This window comes from Kogia breviceps, chromosome 5 (genome assembly GCF_026419965.1).
Source record: "Kogia breviceps isolate mKogBre1 chromosome 5, mKogBre1 haplotype 1, whole genome shotgun sequence".
Classification (NCBI taxonomy): Eukaryota; Metazoa; Chordata; class Mammalia; order Artiodactyla; family Physeteridae; genus Kogia; species Kogia breviceps.
In genome coordinates this window covers 107,661,064-107,678,319 of record NC_081314.1, presented here as the reverse complement: position 1 = coordinate 107,678,319, position 17,256 = coordinate 107,661,064, and the positions used below count along the sequence as shown (strand labels likewise).

The window sequence follows — 17,256 nt, the reverse complement described above, 5'->3', positions numbered from 1 at the left end:
GAAACAACTTATGTTCTGGGTAAATGAACCAGTGGTCTCCAAATTTATACACCCTCTTCAGTAAGCATTTTTAGTATACATTAAATATAAAGTTACTGCATTAGTTTGCTAGGGTTGTCATAACAAAAAGTACCACAGACTGGGTGGCTTAAATAACAGAAATTTATTTTCTCATAGTTCTGAAGCCTGAGTCCAAGATTAAGGTGTTGGCAACCTTGTCTGAAACCTCTCTCCTTGGCTTACAGATGGCTGCTGCTAGTGTCTCAGTGTGCCCAAATTTCCTCTTTATAAGGACACCAGTCAGATTGGATTAGGACCCGCCCTAAAGGGCTCCTTTTAACTTAGTCACCTCTGAAAAGGCCCTATTTCCACATGCAGTCACATTCTGAGGTACTGAATGGGAGAGTGGGCGGGGGAGGGGGGAGTTAGTGCTTCAACATGACTTTTGAGGGGAAAAGTTTCAGCCCTTAACAATTATATACATGTTCTCCTGTATTTTGCATATACTCCCCTAAATTTATTTGAAAGATTAGAAAAAATTAAATAAAAATACAAGTTATTATATTCACTTCCCAGTCCCAGTGGATTGTCTACTGGAGTTTGTACACACCACTTTGGAGGACTATGATTAAAAAAATGAGAGCCTCAGCTAAGTAACTTCACCTAAAGTGAAGTTCAAGATTGCCTATAACTATGCTTTGTTCTCTTGCTTTGATGGTAGGTTTCTCTATTGTGTTTTTCTGCTATTCAATTTAAGGAGCTTACACTCTCTTGATGTCAGATTGCTTTACTACAAATCCTGTCTTTACCTTTTTGATGAATAAACCTGAACGTGAAGGGCTTTGAGAGATGTTTTATATAAATATGAAAATTCATAAAGTTTATTCTGAAACACTTCTTATATCAAATGACTTCACAATAAAATTGCTTAGGTATGTAAAAATTATTTTCCTGCATAGCAGTAAGTCCTTATATCCTTAAGCTGCCTCAGTCTTTAAAAATAATAATAATAATAACAATAATAATTTAAAAACCTTAGTGCAGTTTCTGGTATTTGTGTCAACTTAATTTCTTATGTCTGCAAAAACAAGCCTGCCTCTAGCCATTTCTATTCTTTTTTAAAAATATTACATAGTATTTGTTTATTTTTATTAATTTTTTTTTGGAGTGTGGTTTGGTTGCTTTACAGTGTTGTGTTAGCTTCCACTGCACAGCAAAATGAGTCAGCTGTACACATACAGATATCCCCTCCCTTTTGTACTTCTCTCCCATTTGGGTTACCACAGTGCATTAGGTAGAGTTCCCTGTGCTATAAAGTATGTTCCCATCAGTTGTCTATTTTATACATAGTGTCAATAAATTATACGTGTCAATCCCAATCTCCCAATTCCTCCCTCCCCACTCCTTTCCCCCTTGGTATCCATACATTTGTTCTCTACGTCTGTGTCTCTATTTTTGCTTTGCAAATAAGATCATCTATAGCAGTGGTCCCCAAACTTTTTTTTGGCACCAGGGACTGGTTTCATGGAAGACAATTTTTCCACGGCTTGCTCACCACTCACCTCCTTCTGTGCGGCCCGATTCCTAACAGGCTGAGGACCGGTACCCGTCTGTGGCCCGGGGCTGGGGACCCCTGATCTATACCATTTTTCTAGATTCCACATATATGCGTTATTATACGATATTTGCTTTTCTCTTTCTGACTTACTTCACTCTGAATTACACTCTCTAGGTCCATCCACGTCTCTACAAATGACCCAATTTCGTTCCTTTTTATGGCTGAGTAATATTCCATTGTATATATGTACCACATCTATAGCCATTCCTCTGTTGATGGATATTTAGGTTGCTTCCATGTCCTGGCTATTGTAAATAGAGCTGCTATGAACATTGGGGTGCATGTGTCTTTTTGAATTATGGTCTTCTCTGGGTATATGCCCAGTAGTGAGGTTACTGGGTCATATGGTAATTCTACTTTTAGTTTTTTAAGGAACCTCCATACTGCTCTCCATAGTGGCTGTATCAATTTACGTTCCCACCAACAGTGTAGGAGGGTTCCCTTTTCTCCACACCCTCTCCAGCATTTGTTTGTAGATTTTTTGATGATGGCCATTCTGGCCCTTGTGAGGTGATACCTCATTGTAGCTTTGACTTGCATTTCTCTAATAATTAGTGATGTTGAGCAGCCCTTCATGTGCCTTTTGGCCATCTGTATGTCTTCTTTGGAGAAATGTCTATTTAGGTCTTCTGCCCATTTTTTGATTGGGTTGTTTGTTTTTTTGATATTGAGCTATATGAGCTGCTTGTAAAGCAGTTCCTTAAAACTCAGTGTGGAACTTTGTTTATTCTTCAGTAGCTATTTGGTGTCAGGGGAAATCCATTAATATTCTCATGATACACTGATATTGATTTTAGATAGAGTAGCAGGTGAAATGAGAAAGATCAAACTAAAGAAAAAAGGGAGAAAGAAACAGAAGTAGTTCCCCTCTGTGGGAAGAAATTTCCAAGCAATGGAATCACAGACTCAAACAATTGATCGCATAAAAATTTAAAATATTTTCACATTTAAAAAAAATTTATTGATTTTATTTATTTATTTTTGGCTGCGTTGGGTCTTTGATGCTGTGCGTGGGCTTTCTCTAGTTGCAGCGAGCGGGGGCTACTCTTCGTTGAGGTGCGCGGGCTTCTCATTACGGTGGCTTCTTGTTGTGGAGCACAGGCTCTAGGCGTGCATGCTTCAGTAATTGTGGCACTCAGGCTTCAGTAGTTGTGGCTCGCGGGCTCTAGAGTGCAGGCTCAGTAGTTGTGGTGCATGGGCTTAGTTGCTCTGAAGCATGTGGGATCTTCCCGGACCAGGGCTCGAACCCATGTCCATTGCATTGGCAGGCGGATTCTTAACCAGTGCGCCACCAGGGAAACCCTATTTTCACATTTAAAATCAAATGATTGTAAGAAAAATTGGCAAAGTAGTTGAAAATGTGATATGGTTAACATCTCAAATATAAATAACACTAAGACAGCACTAGATAAGTGGATATGAGCAGGTAATTTACAACAGAAATAAAATAACTAATAAGATTTGAAAACCTACCCAGACTAAGGACATAATTAAAAATTATAAGATTATCAGACATGCAAAGATTCATGAGCAAAAATGTCTATCAATAATAGGATAGCTAGTAAGTATGTTAACCTCCATACCTTCAAATACTATGCAACTTCTAGAAATTGTGTACTGTATATGAAGAATTTTTAATAAAAGAAAATGCTTATAAAAACAGAGGTACATTATACTTAGTCTTATCAAACTTGAAAATGCATAAAATTAGAGGAACACACCAAAATGTTAATAGTGATTATCTCGAGTGGCATTATGCATGATTTCATTCTCATAGGCTTAAAAAATTATTTTTCTTCAATAAACATTAGTTTATTTAAAATTCAGAAAACAGAAATGTGCTAAAGAAGTCACAAAACAATAGAACAAATATGACAGCTTTCCAAGCATAACATATCCCCTTTCCCTAATAGAAAAATAGTAAATATGATTTCTACTCCCTCCTTTAAACTTTTTTATATGTCTACATTGCAAATATACTACCACATTGATTCACTAAATGCAGCAATCTAGTGAGTACAGAAAAAAAAAAGTATATAAAATCTCTGAGGCTAAAAGGTAGACTAATGACTTTTCCTTAAACTTTCAACAAAGTAGTGCATTTAATCATCTCACCCTTAGTACTATATTTTCTTTTGCACCAAATCTAAATTCATTTTTAGATTATTGTGTAACCTGTTTAAATAAATAAATATATTAAGCTTCAAATCACATTTGGGGTAATGAAATCTATCTTTTTACATGGTCCTAAGATTGCACCTATATTATACACTATACTGATATTTGGAGCATCAAGGGTCTCAAAATTATGATGGTCATTAAATATTAGGGACTACTTTCCTGAGAACCAATAACACTTCCCCTAGTAAAGGTGGGTGAGGAGGGTCATTTTTTAGGGTGTAGGGTGTACAGTCATTTTGGTCGTCAGGCATTTGGTATCAGAACTTGATGATAATCACGAACATCAAGATAGTGAAAATAATACACAGTAGCAGCTCACATTTGGGCATTTACTATTCCCTAGTCTCTATGCTAGACGCTTTACCTGTGTATTTCAATCAATTTAATCCTTTAACCCTCCCCATTAAAAGACAGATATTATCCCAATGGGCCATCTCTAGGAAATGCGTGACAATTTCTTTTTCATCATATCTTGAGTCCTGAATATTTGGGATAATGGGGGTCTTCGGATTTGGTAGATTAACAGTAACTAGCTTCGCCTCTGAGAACATCTTAGAACAACGATCCTACAACGTACCTAATAGTGACAAACACTTCCATCCTTTCACTGAGCCTCAAGCACACAGCACTGAGACTGTTCAGCGCGTGGCAAGACTTTCTGAGGACAGGCTGCTCAAGGCTCCGCCCACGGGCCCCAGCCACGCCCCCGGAGCAGGTAGGCACCGCCTCCTTCAGCCACCGGCAGAAGTAACTGCGCTTGCCTCTCGCGGGACCTAGGGTTTTTGGAGAGATTTCGATAACTCAGGCAAAGCAGAATCTCGCGAGAAGTTGAACCGGAAAAGTGAGGGATGGGAGAGAATTCCGGCGAAACTCGGAAGACGGGCTGAGGTTTTGGTTCCTTGCAAGCTTAAGATGCACAGTGGTCTTGACTTCTTGTTTGACCTCTCCTGACGGAATGATGTTGACCCGGGTGAGGGCTGGGTTCCAGCCGGGTGCCTGTGACTGAACCAGAAACTTTATCAACTGACGGCGTGGAGAGGGAGGGGGCTGGGATGTGGGAATTTGGTGATCTATGGGTTTCTCTGGCTTCAGTCCAAAGCTCTAGAATAATGCCGAGTGTTTTGACGCTTGTTCGTGAGCGTTCTCTGTCGTTTTCTCCCAAGACTCACATCCGCCTCAAATAACCTGTCTGCAGTCCCGCCTGCAGACTGTAATATCCGCTCCTTTCAGCTTTGAGCACAATGCAAGCTCTTGGAGGGCTGAGACTCTGTACTGTCTGTCCTGGGAGCTTAAAGGATATCTGTTACATAGGTAAACTTTTCTTGGATGAGTAAATGAAATAGAACTGCAAGGACGTTTCCACAGGAAACTAGAGTGAATTTTCTTCTAAATACATTTTATTTTGGAATAATTTTACATTTCCAAAAAAATTGCAAAGATAATAAAGACTTCCTGTGCCCATTTCACCCAGTTCCCCTAATGTTAACATCTAGAGTGGCTTATTTAAACTAATTTTGTTCCTTTGACACACATTCCTGTGTTAACACCGCAATTCTGCTTTACCCTTTGCTTTACATTTGAGCAGTAATCATTTGGAGAAACCTTTTTTTCATAAGTAGATAATACAATTTTGTTATGTGTGAGGTACAACTCCTGTTGTAAGAACTAGTAATTATCAGGGGGAAAAAGTGTTATCTTAAGAAAAAAGACTACTGATAATGTTGAAGTTCAGTAAATTGGTAACATCAGAGTTTGTCAGCATTCTTTTCTTATCATCATAGCTGAAAGCAAAATCAGAGAGGAAGGTTGCAAAACAGCTTTGCAAAGTTGTATTGGATCATTTTGAAAAGGAATATTCCAGAGAACTTGGAGATGCCTGGCATACAGTAAGGTTAGTATAATTCATCTCTTGATGCTTTATGATAGAACAAGAAATAAACCCATCTGGGGGAGGGGTGCTGTGAACATAAAAGACAAAGGAATCTAAACCTGGTTTCCATTTCCTGCTGAGGCTTCAGAAGGGAGAAGGAGGAGGAAATAGATTGGCTCATGGGAAAATGGCAAGGGTAGAAAGAAAACTTTGTAGTGATAATTTTGTTGTAAGCAAAAGTTGTTATGCCCTTGGTGGACTGCCCACCAGTTTGACAAAATTAATTATACTGTAACAGAAAAATCTGAAAGAAAAATTTTGAGGATATGTGACTAGTTTCTGAAATTCAGGAGATAATGCAACAAGTCTTTAAAGCCAACACTGCTTTATCTTAGCTGAAGTCACTTTATTTGGTAATCGTATTTCTTCCCCATATCTGTAGCTGGCTGTGTTTTGAGCACACATGCCTGTGCCCCCCCCACACACAAATTATTTAAGTGTATTATAGAAAACAGAAATGAGAAATATTTAATGCCTAGATGTGAGAGAAATTTGATTTGTATGTTTAGTGAGTTTTGTGTTTGGTCAGTATGTTGCTCTATGGGTTCTTTACACTGAGTGCCTGATACAGTATACCATACACTGTGAAATACAAAGATTAAAACTATAGGGCTTCCCTGGTGGCGCAGTGGTTGAGAGTCCGCCTGCCGTTGCAGGGGACGCGCGTTCGTGCCCCAGTCCGGGAAGATCCCATATGCCGCGGAGCGGCTAGGCCTGTGAGCCGTGGCCACTGAGCCTGCACATCTGGAGCCTGTGCTTCGCAACGGGAGAGGCCACAACAGTGAGAGGCCCGCGTACCACAAAAAAAAAAAAAACCAAAAAACAAAAAACTATATCAACTGCTAATTCCATAAATATCCCAGTAGAAATAGGCAGGAGTACCTAGTCTTATCTAACAAAACCTGATGGTGCCAGCAGAGACCTGAGGAGAAGCCAGGTCTTGGTGATTTAATAAAGTATGAAGTGGTTCTGAAATAATTTTAGACAAACTGTTTTAGAAACTTGTAAATACTGTAACGTGAAAAATGTAGTTTATAGTTGTAGTTTTATTTCAAAGCTAGATTTTTAAATGGGTGTCTTCTATCACAGAGAAGAAAGAGGAATGAATAGTGAAGTGTGTAATTAATTCATGAGGTTTTCAGTATGCAGAGTTACTCAAATAGAATAGGCAAATAACCAAACACCTATGGCATGCTTATTATGAGCCAGGCAATACTGACTTTTTTTGACCCTTAGAACAAACCTCTGAAGTTTGTTTCCCACTTTTCACCTGAGCGAACTGCACAGACTTTAAGTAATTTGCCCAAGTTCACTCAGCTAGTAAGTGGCAGAACTGGGATTTGTACCCAGGCTCTCTGGTTCATGAACTCCCACGGGTAACGCCTATTTTATATGCCTCTCATACCTGGGATGTAATTAGGCATAAATGGATGATTAAAAAAAAAATTTCAAGAGGTGTATTGTCTTCAGACTTTATCTGGCTGCTCAGACCCTGTAATGAGTTATTTTTCTATTTACTCTGCTCAGACAGATTTAGAAATTATTATTTGACCCTAACCAAACTGAGCAGTCCATTTAATTAGCCATGCCTTCTGGTTCATCTACCTTTTTGTTGGGTTTTCATTGTAATTTAAGTTTTGCATAAACATGTGCTAAATTTGCCATAGGCAAAATAAAGGCTTTCTCAGCTTAGAAAGTAGTCTGAGCATGGAGGATGGCATGGAGAAATAAGAACAGAAATACTTTTGTTTTTAAACTATTTATTTGCAAAACGTAATATTGTGCTTCCAGAGTCTATGTACTTCCGGGGAAAGGTGAGTGCATTTTTGTGCTATCTAAAAAGCTAATAATTTACTCAGTATTTTTAGTTTTCTGTAGTAGTGAGGTAGGTTTAGTGTTTATTTTAATTTTATCATTTTGTAAAAACTCTTCTTGCCATCACACTCTTAGCAGCCCTTTGAAGTTGGGAGTTTACCCGGATTCCATTTTTTCCCTGCTTGTTACCTACATGCTGTCCTTAAGGTGAGCCCATTCATGGCATGACTGTAAACTTCCCTCAGTGTGCTGTCATCTCAAGTGATGCAGCCCTTGCCAAGCTTAAGTGTTTTCTGATAACTTTACTTAGTTTCGTACCAGGCAAACTCAAAAGCACATTATTTTCCCTTACCAAACCTGTGTTGCCATTTGCTGCCTGCATATTCTATCTCAGTTGAAGGCATCACTATCAATTCAGTTTCCTTTTTCCTCCTCCACACTTTTACTACCTTTTAGTGAAGAATGAGCCTTATTCAGAGATAGGTCTGACATTTGCTCTCAGCTCCTTGGAGGTGATCTCTAAGCCCTTGGAATGCTCTGCCTAAAAGTCTTTGTTTGCCTGGGGGCTTGGGCAACATGGGGGAGTGTAACAACGTGATGTGAGGTGGGGGCTCTGGGCCATCGTATCAGCTAGGGCTCCTGCCTCCAGCCTCCGGAGGGGCTGGAGACTGAAGGTCAGCTGAGTGGGTAGTCAGTCATGTTTGTGTGACTGAGCCCCAGTAAAATCTAGACACCAAGACTCCCTGGTTGGCAGTACTCCTGTGCATATTGTCACACATCGTTACGGGGAAAGGGTATCCTTGTCCATGATTCCACTGAAGAGGACAACTGGAAGCTTCATGCTTTGAACTGTCCTACACCCTGCATCCTGCATCTCTTACCTTGTGTGATTTTAACTGTAATAAGCTGTAACCATAACCATGAGTGACACAGTGAGTTATAGATTATAATATAGCTAATAAAATAGCTTTTAGTTAATAATCAACCTGAGAGTGGTCTTGGGGAACCTGAACTTAATAGTCGGTGTCAGAAGTAAGGGTGGTCTTGGGGTCTCCCTAACTCTGTACTACCACCACACACCACTACCCTGCCCCCATCAAAATCTAAACGCCCAACAAGTGCTTTTGCTTTTACCTGAGAAGTTCCTTAATTTGGATCACCTTTTTTTTTTTTTTTTTTTGCGGTACGCAGGCCTCTCACTGCTGTGGCCTCTTCCGTTGCGGAGCACAGGCTCCGGAAGCGCAGGCTCAGCGGCCATGGCTCACGGGCCCAGCCGCTCCGCGGCACGTGGGATCCTCCCGGACCAGGGGACGAACCCGTGACCCCTGCATCGGCAGGCGGACTCTCAACCACTGCGCCACCAGGGAAGCCCTGGATCTCCTTTGTATCATCACTGTTACTGTTTAGTTAGGCCTTCATTGTTTCTTACCTGACATATTGCAACAGCCCTTTTCCGTAGTCTCTCCCATTTAGTATTTGTTTGTTTGCTTAGTTTAGCATCTGCTTTTATGACACTATATGCCAGACAACGTTCTAATCACTTTACAGATGATAACATAGTCCTGTACAACCCTTCGAGGTAGTTATTATTATTTCCATTTTATAGATAGTAAAGCTGAGGCATGCAGAGGTTAAGTAACTTGCCCAGTGATACGCAGCTCACATTTGGAAAAGCCCTGGGAGCTTGTCTTACCCACTCTGTCATGCTGCTTCTCAACGCTGCCGTATTCCAACGTGTCACTCCTGGGATACTGGCCTCCTCTGCTCCCCCACTGTCTGCAGTATTACATTTGGACTAAATGTCTTATCATGACTAGAGAGGCTCCGTCATCTTTTCGGGACTGAGTATGCTGTTCCCTCTGCCAGGAATGACACTCTCCTTTTTCCCTGTGTACAGTGGTTAAAGTGCGGGTTCATATCCCACCTGTGCATCTTGTGGCTTGTGACCTAGGAGAGTTCTTTAACGTGTCTGTGCCTCACTACCCTTGTCTGTAAAGTGGGAAAAATAGTATCTATTTCATATAATTATTTGGAAAGAGAAAATGAATTTACACATAAAAACAAAGTGTTTAGAATATTGTTTGACGTATAGTAAACCCTCAGTACATGTGAGAATTATTTTTATTACTATTACTGTTATTCTTCATCAAGCTGTCCGATATGTGCTTGGCAAAATTAGTTCTGCCCTTTGTGTTTCCGTTGCATTTTGATGATACAGCTGTTGTAATTCGTTCAAGGTTGTATTGTCATAATTTACTGACTTGTCTCTTCCTTGACAAGGGAGGGTCTTGAAGAACCAGTATCTTAAGACTTGTGCAAGTGGTCTACGTATGTATTCACAACTTAGGCAGTGTTTATATACCAGGCATTGTGCTAAGCATTGGGAATACAAAGATGGATTATATATAGTCTGCCCTCAAATATATATGAGGGGAGGATTAATTGGAAATCTTTATGAACTTTGGAAATTTTGTGTGCACTTTGTGGAAGGCAAAAAAGAAAAAAAAAGCCATAGTTAAGTCTGGCCTGTCTGTAAATATATATATGTATATATATATATATTTGTTTTTTAACATTCTCCTCATTAACCCAGAGGTCACATAGTTCACATATAGCAGTAAAAAATATTATATAACCAGATTGCATTACCAGAATCTGTGAAGAGGGGAGTGGCAGTGGAGTGGGCTGGTTGAGGAAGACAGAAATGAACTAGTATCTAGATTTCTATTTTGACCCTTATTTGGCTTTACACATATTTTCAACCTTAATCTGTGCACACCCTGTGTAGTAGTAACTTTTAGCCCCTTTTAGAGTCAGAGATTAGAAAAATTTCCAGGTGTCTCAGTTTATGGCCAGTCCAAGCCTGTGGCTTGAAAGTCTGTGCCTTTTCCTCTACCAAGTGTGCTGCTGCGAAGGGTCTTGAGTCCCAGTCTTGGGAGTGTATGCACATGTCTCCTGATATAAGGGACCCAAGGGACTCCTTGTGTGCAGTCTCTTCAGCCTTTTGTTGTCTCCACCAAACACAAACCTCCACCCAGGACTTCCAATCTGAGGTACTGTGGCTAACAAATATCGACATAGATTGCCCTTCCGTGAGAAACAAGGAGGAAACAATGTCAAGAAGTAGTAGGAGGTAATCAGTTCATTATTAGACTCTGTGAAGAATAGAAATAAAATGGCACGAAAACGTACCTTGATGCACTTCTATGAGTTGATTTATTCTTGATTTCTAAACCAGACTTTTAAAATGATTGAATGAGCGCCCTCTAGTGGGTAATAATAGCAATAAAACAAAAGGGGTTTCTGTATTTTAACCATGAACGTTTAGTGGGTTTTGTAATCTGTGCATTTATACAGAACTAAGCAGTTGTGCTTAGTGATGCGTAGATGAGATAATATTTTATCCTCATCATTAGTTAGGAAGGTTGAATGGAGAATAGAATAGTAAGAGAAAAGAAAATCACAGAAAAGTTGAAAATCATGTTATCATATAACAAACATTGTCCAAATACTATATTATGCAATTTTTAAGGGATATGTGAGCACAGACAAGTTATAGCGATCAACTTCAAGATCCTCGGCTTTCATGTGTGCTGTTTCAGGAGATTACTCCGCTCCCCTGTTGCCTAAGGGGGTACTTATTCCCCTTTACCAACCTGCCCTTCTGCATTGTCTTTGTCCCACTTTACAAGAAGGGTCACACTTTCACCATCCTGACTCTTCCACACTGCATTCCTTCAGGGTGTCAAAACTCCCCCTACCAGAGACTATTGGACTGTAATTGTAAATGACTAAGGACTACCAAATTCTTTGACAGGTCAGATGGTCTCCAAGTTTTGCTTTCAGCGTAAGTAAAGGACCTCCAATTGAGTTGTCAGCCAACAGATTATTTAAAATATTTTTGAAGATATGTCATTTAGTGATTTGAGATCATAACTCAGAAAGAATTTTAACAAAACGGAGACATTGTTTTAACAAAATATATTTAATTCTCACCTACTTATTTAAGTGAAGGTTTTTCTCATCCCTTCTAAAAACTCAAAATAGGAATTGATGTTGAACCCTGATCATTATAGCACTAGGTAATATTCATTGCTGGATGTACAAGGGAGAAAAAGCTCATTTCATTAAGAGATTCATTTCCTATGAATTTTTCCTTTTTATGTTTAAATAATTAACAGATTATTTATAGATTATCAAATCTATGTTATTTTGATCAATTTTGTACTAGTAATTTTATTGATGACTAATCCAGAAGTTACCATAAAACACTTAAAACTTTAAGGCTACAGTGAATACAGATTTATATATACACGTGTGTGTGTGTGTGTGTGTGTGTGTGTGTGTGTGTGTGTGTGTGTGTATGAGAGAGAGAGAGAGGGAGAGAGAGAAATACGATAGGGTAATAAAGATTAAAAGCACAAAAATGTATTAGGATAAAGTTATATGGGGAACTAAAATGTAAATAAAAGGGAAAGGAACAGTGTAAAATTTCCACCTGTTCAAGAAGAGTCAGTCCATGAATTTTTAAATGGACAATGCTGGGTTTCAAAATCACTCTGGTATTTAGGTTCCACTGGATAGATTTTAAAAAGTGGTATAATTTGTCTTTTAAAATGTCAATTTTTACAGTATGCTGGAAATTACATCCTTAAACATATGGTGAAGATTTTGATGTCAACTTAAAATGTTCCAGAGGGTACATAGTTTTTTTCAAAATGGTATCAGTGGAAGTACTAGCAAAATATTTGCAGGTCACTGATCTTCTAGGTCCCCGTTCTGCTGACTGCTGGTATGCTTGCACTTCTGGCCTTGGAGTTTATTAAGTGACGCAACTTCAGACTCCTCCTCATGAATCTTGAGAGGAGACCTGGAGTGTGGCGCCTGGCCAGTGTCTTATTGAGTCTTCTAACATGTGCTCCCTCCACTGTCTGCTGGGCTACTTGCCCATCCATCAGAGCTTTTGAAGTGAGTAGCCACCAGCATCGGGGCATCATCCCACCAATGCAAGCGCTGAAGGGTGTGTGTGTGTGTGTTGGGGGAAGACGAGGTTACTGGCAGGTGGGTGCTGAGACCCACATTAATACACAGCTTTGCTTTCTCAGGGCTGGGAAGTACCAGCCCGAGCAGCCTTAGCAGTCACTTCATTGAATTGATCCTGTTGCAGCTGGTTCCCAAGGGCTGCGTATGTCAAGCTTCAGGGAGAACAGGGCCACTGGCACTAGGTGAGGGTTGGAGTAGAAATTCTCTTCTCCTTCCTGTCATATACCACTTGTGCTACAGTACCAGGGCCCCACACTCCTATTAGGCTTTGAAGCCAGCGGATTTTGAATCAGGGACTTCTCTTTAAACAGTGATGTGACCTTGGGTAAGTTGCCAAATCTCTGAAAGCCTCAGTTAGCTTGACCTCTAAAATGAGCATAATAGCTGCCCCTCGAAGGTTGTTGTGATGGTGAAATGAGGTAAGCATGCAAAAAGCACATAGTAAGCATCTGATCAGTAATTTTTATTATCATTAATATTATCCGGGTGAGGTGGAGTGGGTGGATTAGGTGGTAGATAAGAGAGGCTTCCCTGGGGAGATAAAGCCTAAACTGCCCAGTGAATAGCAAGTAGGAGAGTTCAGTCAGGCTGAAGGGGGTGAGAGAGGAAGGGTCATTCGAAGCAGAGGTAGCAGTCTGAGCTGAGGCTGTTAAAGGCTAAAGAAAACTTGCTCATGGAATTCAGATAGGTCTGTAGCCTGGGGGTAGGTGAAGAGGGACCAGAAAATTTATTTGTTCTCAGAAGGGCTTATTTTATCTAGTTGTTGAAGAATGAGATAGAATAATTTCTGAAGATTCCTGCCTCACTCTGCCATAAGTACATGTTTTTAAATCTGATGCGGCTCTCCCCCCTGGAGTCTTTCAATGACTTCTCATTTTAAATTTATAAGGTAATATTTTAAAACTTTATCATCTTATACTTGACCCATATAATCTTCTGCCACATTAGACTACTTTTAATTCCCCAAATGCACTGTCCGTCATACCTTTGTGCCTGTACACGTGCTATGGCCGCTATGGCCTTTGCCCTGGAATTTGTATTTTCGTTTCATCCTGTGGCTAATTCCTCCTCATCCTTCAAGATTTAACATATTGGACAAGAATCAGTAGTGTTCCTAAACTAACAGTCCTTTTATACAGTAAGGTTAAGTGAAATATGCAAGATTAATAATCTTTACTAAGGGCTCTGAAAGAAAATGTGAATAAATGGAGAAACATATTGTGGTGAAAGTTGGAAAGAGTGAATACAATAAAATGTTAATTCTCCCCAAATTTAGTGCATTTAATATAATCCTAGTCAAAGTTATCTATCTGTCTATACAAATATTTTATAAAATATTTTTAATTGACCAATTGATTCTCATGTTCATCTGAAACAATAAACATTCTAAGATAGCTTTGGAAATTGTGAAGAAAAAGAGAAAAAAGGATGGAGATTTGTCCTGCCAGATATTAACCAATTGAAAGTGTATAAAGCCAATTGAAAGTGTCTAGCCCTTTGTTAGCTAAGGGATGGACACATGATTTAAAGCCAAGCCACTTTAGTCTGTATTAAAAAATTATGTTTCTGAGCATTATTTCCCTGTTACTACATGATTCAAAACTCTGGATAGATATTCATCCAGTTTGGAGGGTAAGATTAGGATGGACTGACATAAGGTTCACAACCGTGGCATTCATAGATTTCCTTTTAGGGTCCAGTGTAATGCATTGGTTCCCAAAGTGTGGTCCTGGGGATCAGCGCATCAGTATCACCCGAGAACTTGCTAGAAATGCAAATTCTCAGGCTCTACCTCAGACTTACAGAAAGCCCTGTGTGGGGCCCAGCAGTCTCTTCCAGGCACTTGATGCATGCTAGAGTTTGTGAAGCGTGTTTTTAAAGAGATTGTCATCCTCTGGTATAGCTGAAACACTGGGCTTCTGTGATGCACCATCAGAGTAAGAGGCAGTGAAAAGAGGAAGCAATTTCACTTGTTAGCCTCAACTGAAATTCACATGGCACAAGTCCAGAGTCACAGGTGTTACATTTCAATCCAGCCATTCCTCACATAGGCCACACCAGGGTGAGTAGCAGCTGGAATTTACTTAATTGACCATGGTTAATGAGGCTCCCAAATAACTCAGCTAGAAAGGTTAGCTCCTAAGTAAATATTCCCTGCTGTATCATTTGTCAGTTGATGTGAGCTTGTGATTGTCAACAGATCTAACTGTTGGACCAAGTAAAAAATTAGGAAGGTAAATCTGTTGGAGAGGTGGGGGCAAGGAAAGCCTGCACCATCAATCCATGAGTGATTTTTAAACCATCCTTGGTTTTGTATCATCTGAGCCACTGACTGCCTCATTAACTCTTACTGTAGTGTTCACTGTAGTTAGCTTTCCATACTTTTATCTTTTGAACACTCATTCCTTTAAACACCGTTTAATGATAGTACTTCAATATTAATAGACTCAGGTTTTAAATTTTGTCTCTAAGAAAAACGCTTCCTTGCGCAAAGAGTGATAGACTAAAATCTATTTTGATGGATTTTGAGGTATGTTAAAGTCAGGCCATGTTTTTTTGGCAAGATAATCTGCAGGGAGGGACTAGACTGAGGCAAGTGAGGCATTCCTCTGGTGCAGAGCCCCTAAAACTTGGTAACCAAGGTAAATACTATTTTAATGACCAAAACTGATACAAAAGGAAAAAACCCATGATGAACAAAATATCAAACTTTTAAATATAGACAGGAGCATAACAGTACTAGGTTGAACAATATGGGAGCCTGAGGCAAAGGAAAAAGTCTGTTATACTACTCCTGGCTGTGAAAATCACAGGTAAGTAAAGTGTAAAACTAGGACCACATTCCCTCACTTAGTAATATAAGATTGTATTGCTGTGTATAATATTAATATCCCTCTGTTTTTCTTTTTCTCTCTAGAGATATACTAACATCTCCATCATGTTGGCAATATGCTGTGCTTCTTAACCGATTCAATTATCCTTTTGAACTGGAAAAGGATTTACATTTGAAGGGCTATCACTCACTCTTTCAAGGATCTTTACCCTACTATCCTAAATCAATGAAATGTTACGTTAGCAGAACTCCACACAGAATGCCTTCAGAAAGACACCAAATTGGAAACCTAAAAAAATACTATCTGCTGAATGCTGCCTCTCTTCTCCCAGTACTGGCTCTGGAATTGAGGGATGGGGAAAAGGTTCTGGATCTGTGTGCTGGCCCTGGAGGCAAATCGATAGCTCTGCTACAGTGTGCTTATCCAGGTAATGTACTTTTCTTTTCATAACTGACAACTTTTAAATATCTACATGTTACAAAATACTTTAAAGTATGCGGGGAGAAATGTAAGACTGAGTTTGCAGACTTTGAAAGCCTAAAATCCAGGATAGTGTGGAAAAGAATGGAAATATTAGCTGAGGAAATAGTGTAAATAACATTTTTTTTCCAGCTACTTAATTGGCAGGTAATTGGGAACAATACTACAACATTTTGTGAACACAAATCTATCAAATAATGTCATTAGTTAATAAGCTAATGACAAAGATTTTTAAAATTTTATTGTTACTTTTACATTTGAGAGTCTTGCATTGATATCCTTGTCATACTTCTGTGTAACAAAAACATATACATTTAAAACAATATACATTTAAAAACATACATTTAAAATCAATTTTTGTATCATTGGACCATAAGGTTCTAAGAGAGTTCTGTCCAATAGAAATATAACATGAAATACATATATAATTGAACATTTTTGAGCAATCTCATTAACAATAGAAACAAGTGAAATTAATTTTAATAATACATTGTAACCCAGTAAGTCCACAATATTATTTGAACATGTTATCAAAATAAAAATTATTAATGAGATATTTTGCATTCTCATTTTCTTACAAAGTCTTCGAAATTGGTATGTATTTTACACTTATAGCACATTTCAGTTTGGACTAGCCACGTTTCAAGTGCTCCTAGCCTCACGTGGCAAGTGGATGTAATATTGGACAGTGCAATTCTAAAGATTTTAAAAGTTCTTCTGAAATGACTTATCATTATTATTAGTAGTACAGAAATGATGAAATGTATGTAATATACATTTTTTTATATATATATTTGTTAAAAGTAATGCATTCATTATATTTTCTTAATGAGATGAAGGGACGTTTAAGCTATTACTTTAGGTTTCCCTGAATGAAAATTACCTATGGTTAGATAAGACAGGGCTCAGTATCAATTCTGTCTGGTTTTTCTTTGTTTGATGGTTTTGTTTTTATAAGTGCAAATGCTGTTCACATAGATAAAAAGATGGTGGGAATTGTGTTATAGTAATCTCACTAGTTCTTTAAACTCCTGAATTATAACCCTAAATCACATAGATCTCTTTCACCAAGCATTACTTTTTATTTTTTTTTTTTATATTTTTTTTTTTTTTTTTTTTTTTTTGCGGTATGCGGGCCTCTCACTGTTGTGGCCTCTCCCATTGCGGAGCGCAGGCTCCGGACGCACAGGCCCAGCGGCCATGGCTCACGGGCCCAGCCGCTCCGCGGCATGTGGGATCCTCCCGGACCAGGGCACGAACCCGCGTCTCCTGCATTGGCAGGCGGACTCCCAACCACTGCGCCACCAGGGAAGCCCGCCAAGCATTATTTTCATCATTTACTATGTGAACACTCT

At 39.1% G+C, this 17,256-nt stretch overlaps 1 protein-coding gene across 1 annotated transcript in view; it reads left to right on the top strand.

Moving 5' to 3' along the window:
• The first annotated feature begins 4,619 nt into the window (after nucleotides 1-4,619).
• NSUN3 (NOP2/Sun RNA methyltransferase 3) overlaps nucleotides 4,620-17,256 on the top strand; it is a 55,509-nt gene continuing 42,872 nt past the window's right edge. Inside the window, exons 1-3 of the mRNA XM_059063839.2 lie at nucleotides 4,620-4,769; nucleotides 5,581-5,690; nucleotides 15,505-15,848. Coding sequence (XP_058919822.1) covers nucleotides 4,755-4,769; nucleotides 5,581-5,690; nucleotides 15,505-15,848 — 469 coding nt within the window. The 5' untranslated portion in view covers nucleotides 4,620-4,754. The remainder of the gene's footprint in view (nucleotides 4,770-5,580; nucleotides 5,691-15,504; nucleotides 15,849-17,256) is intronic.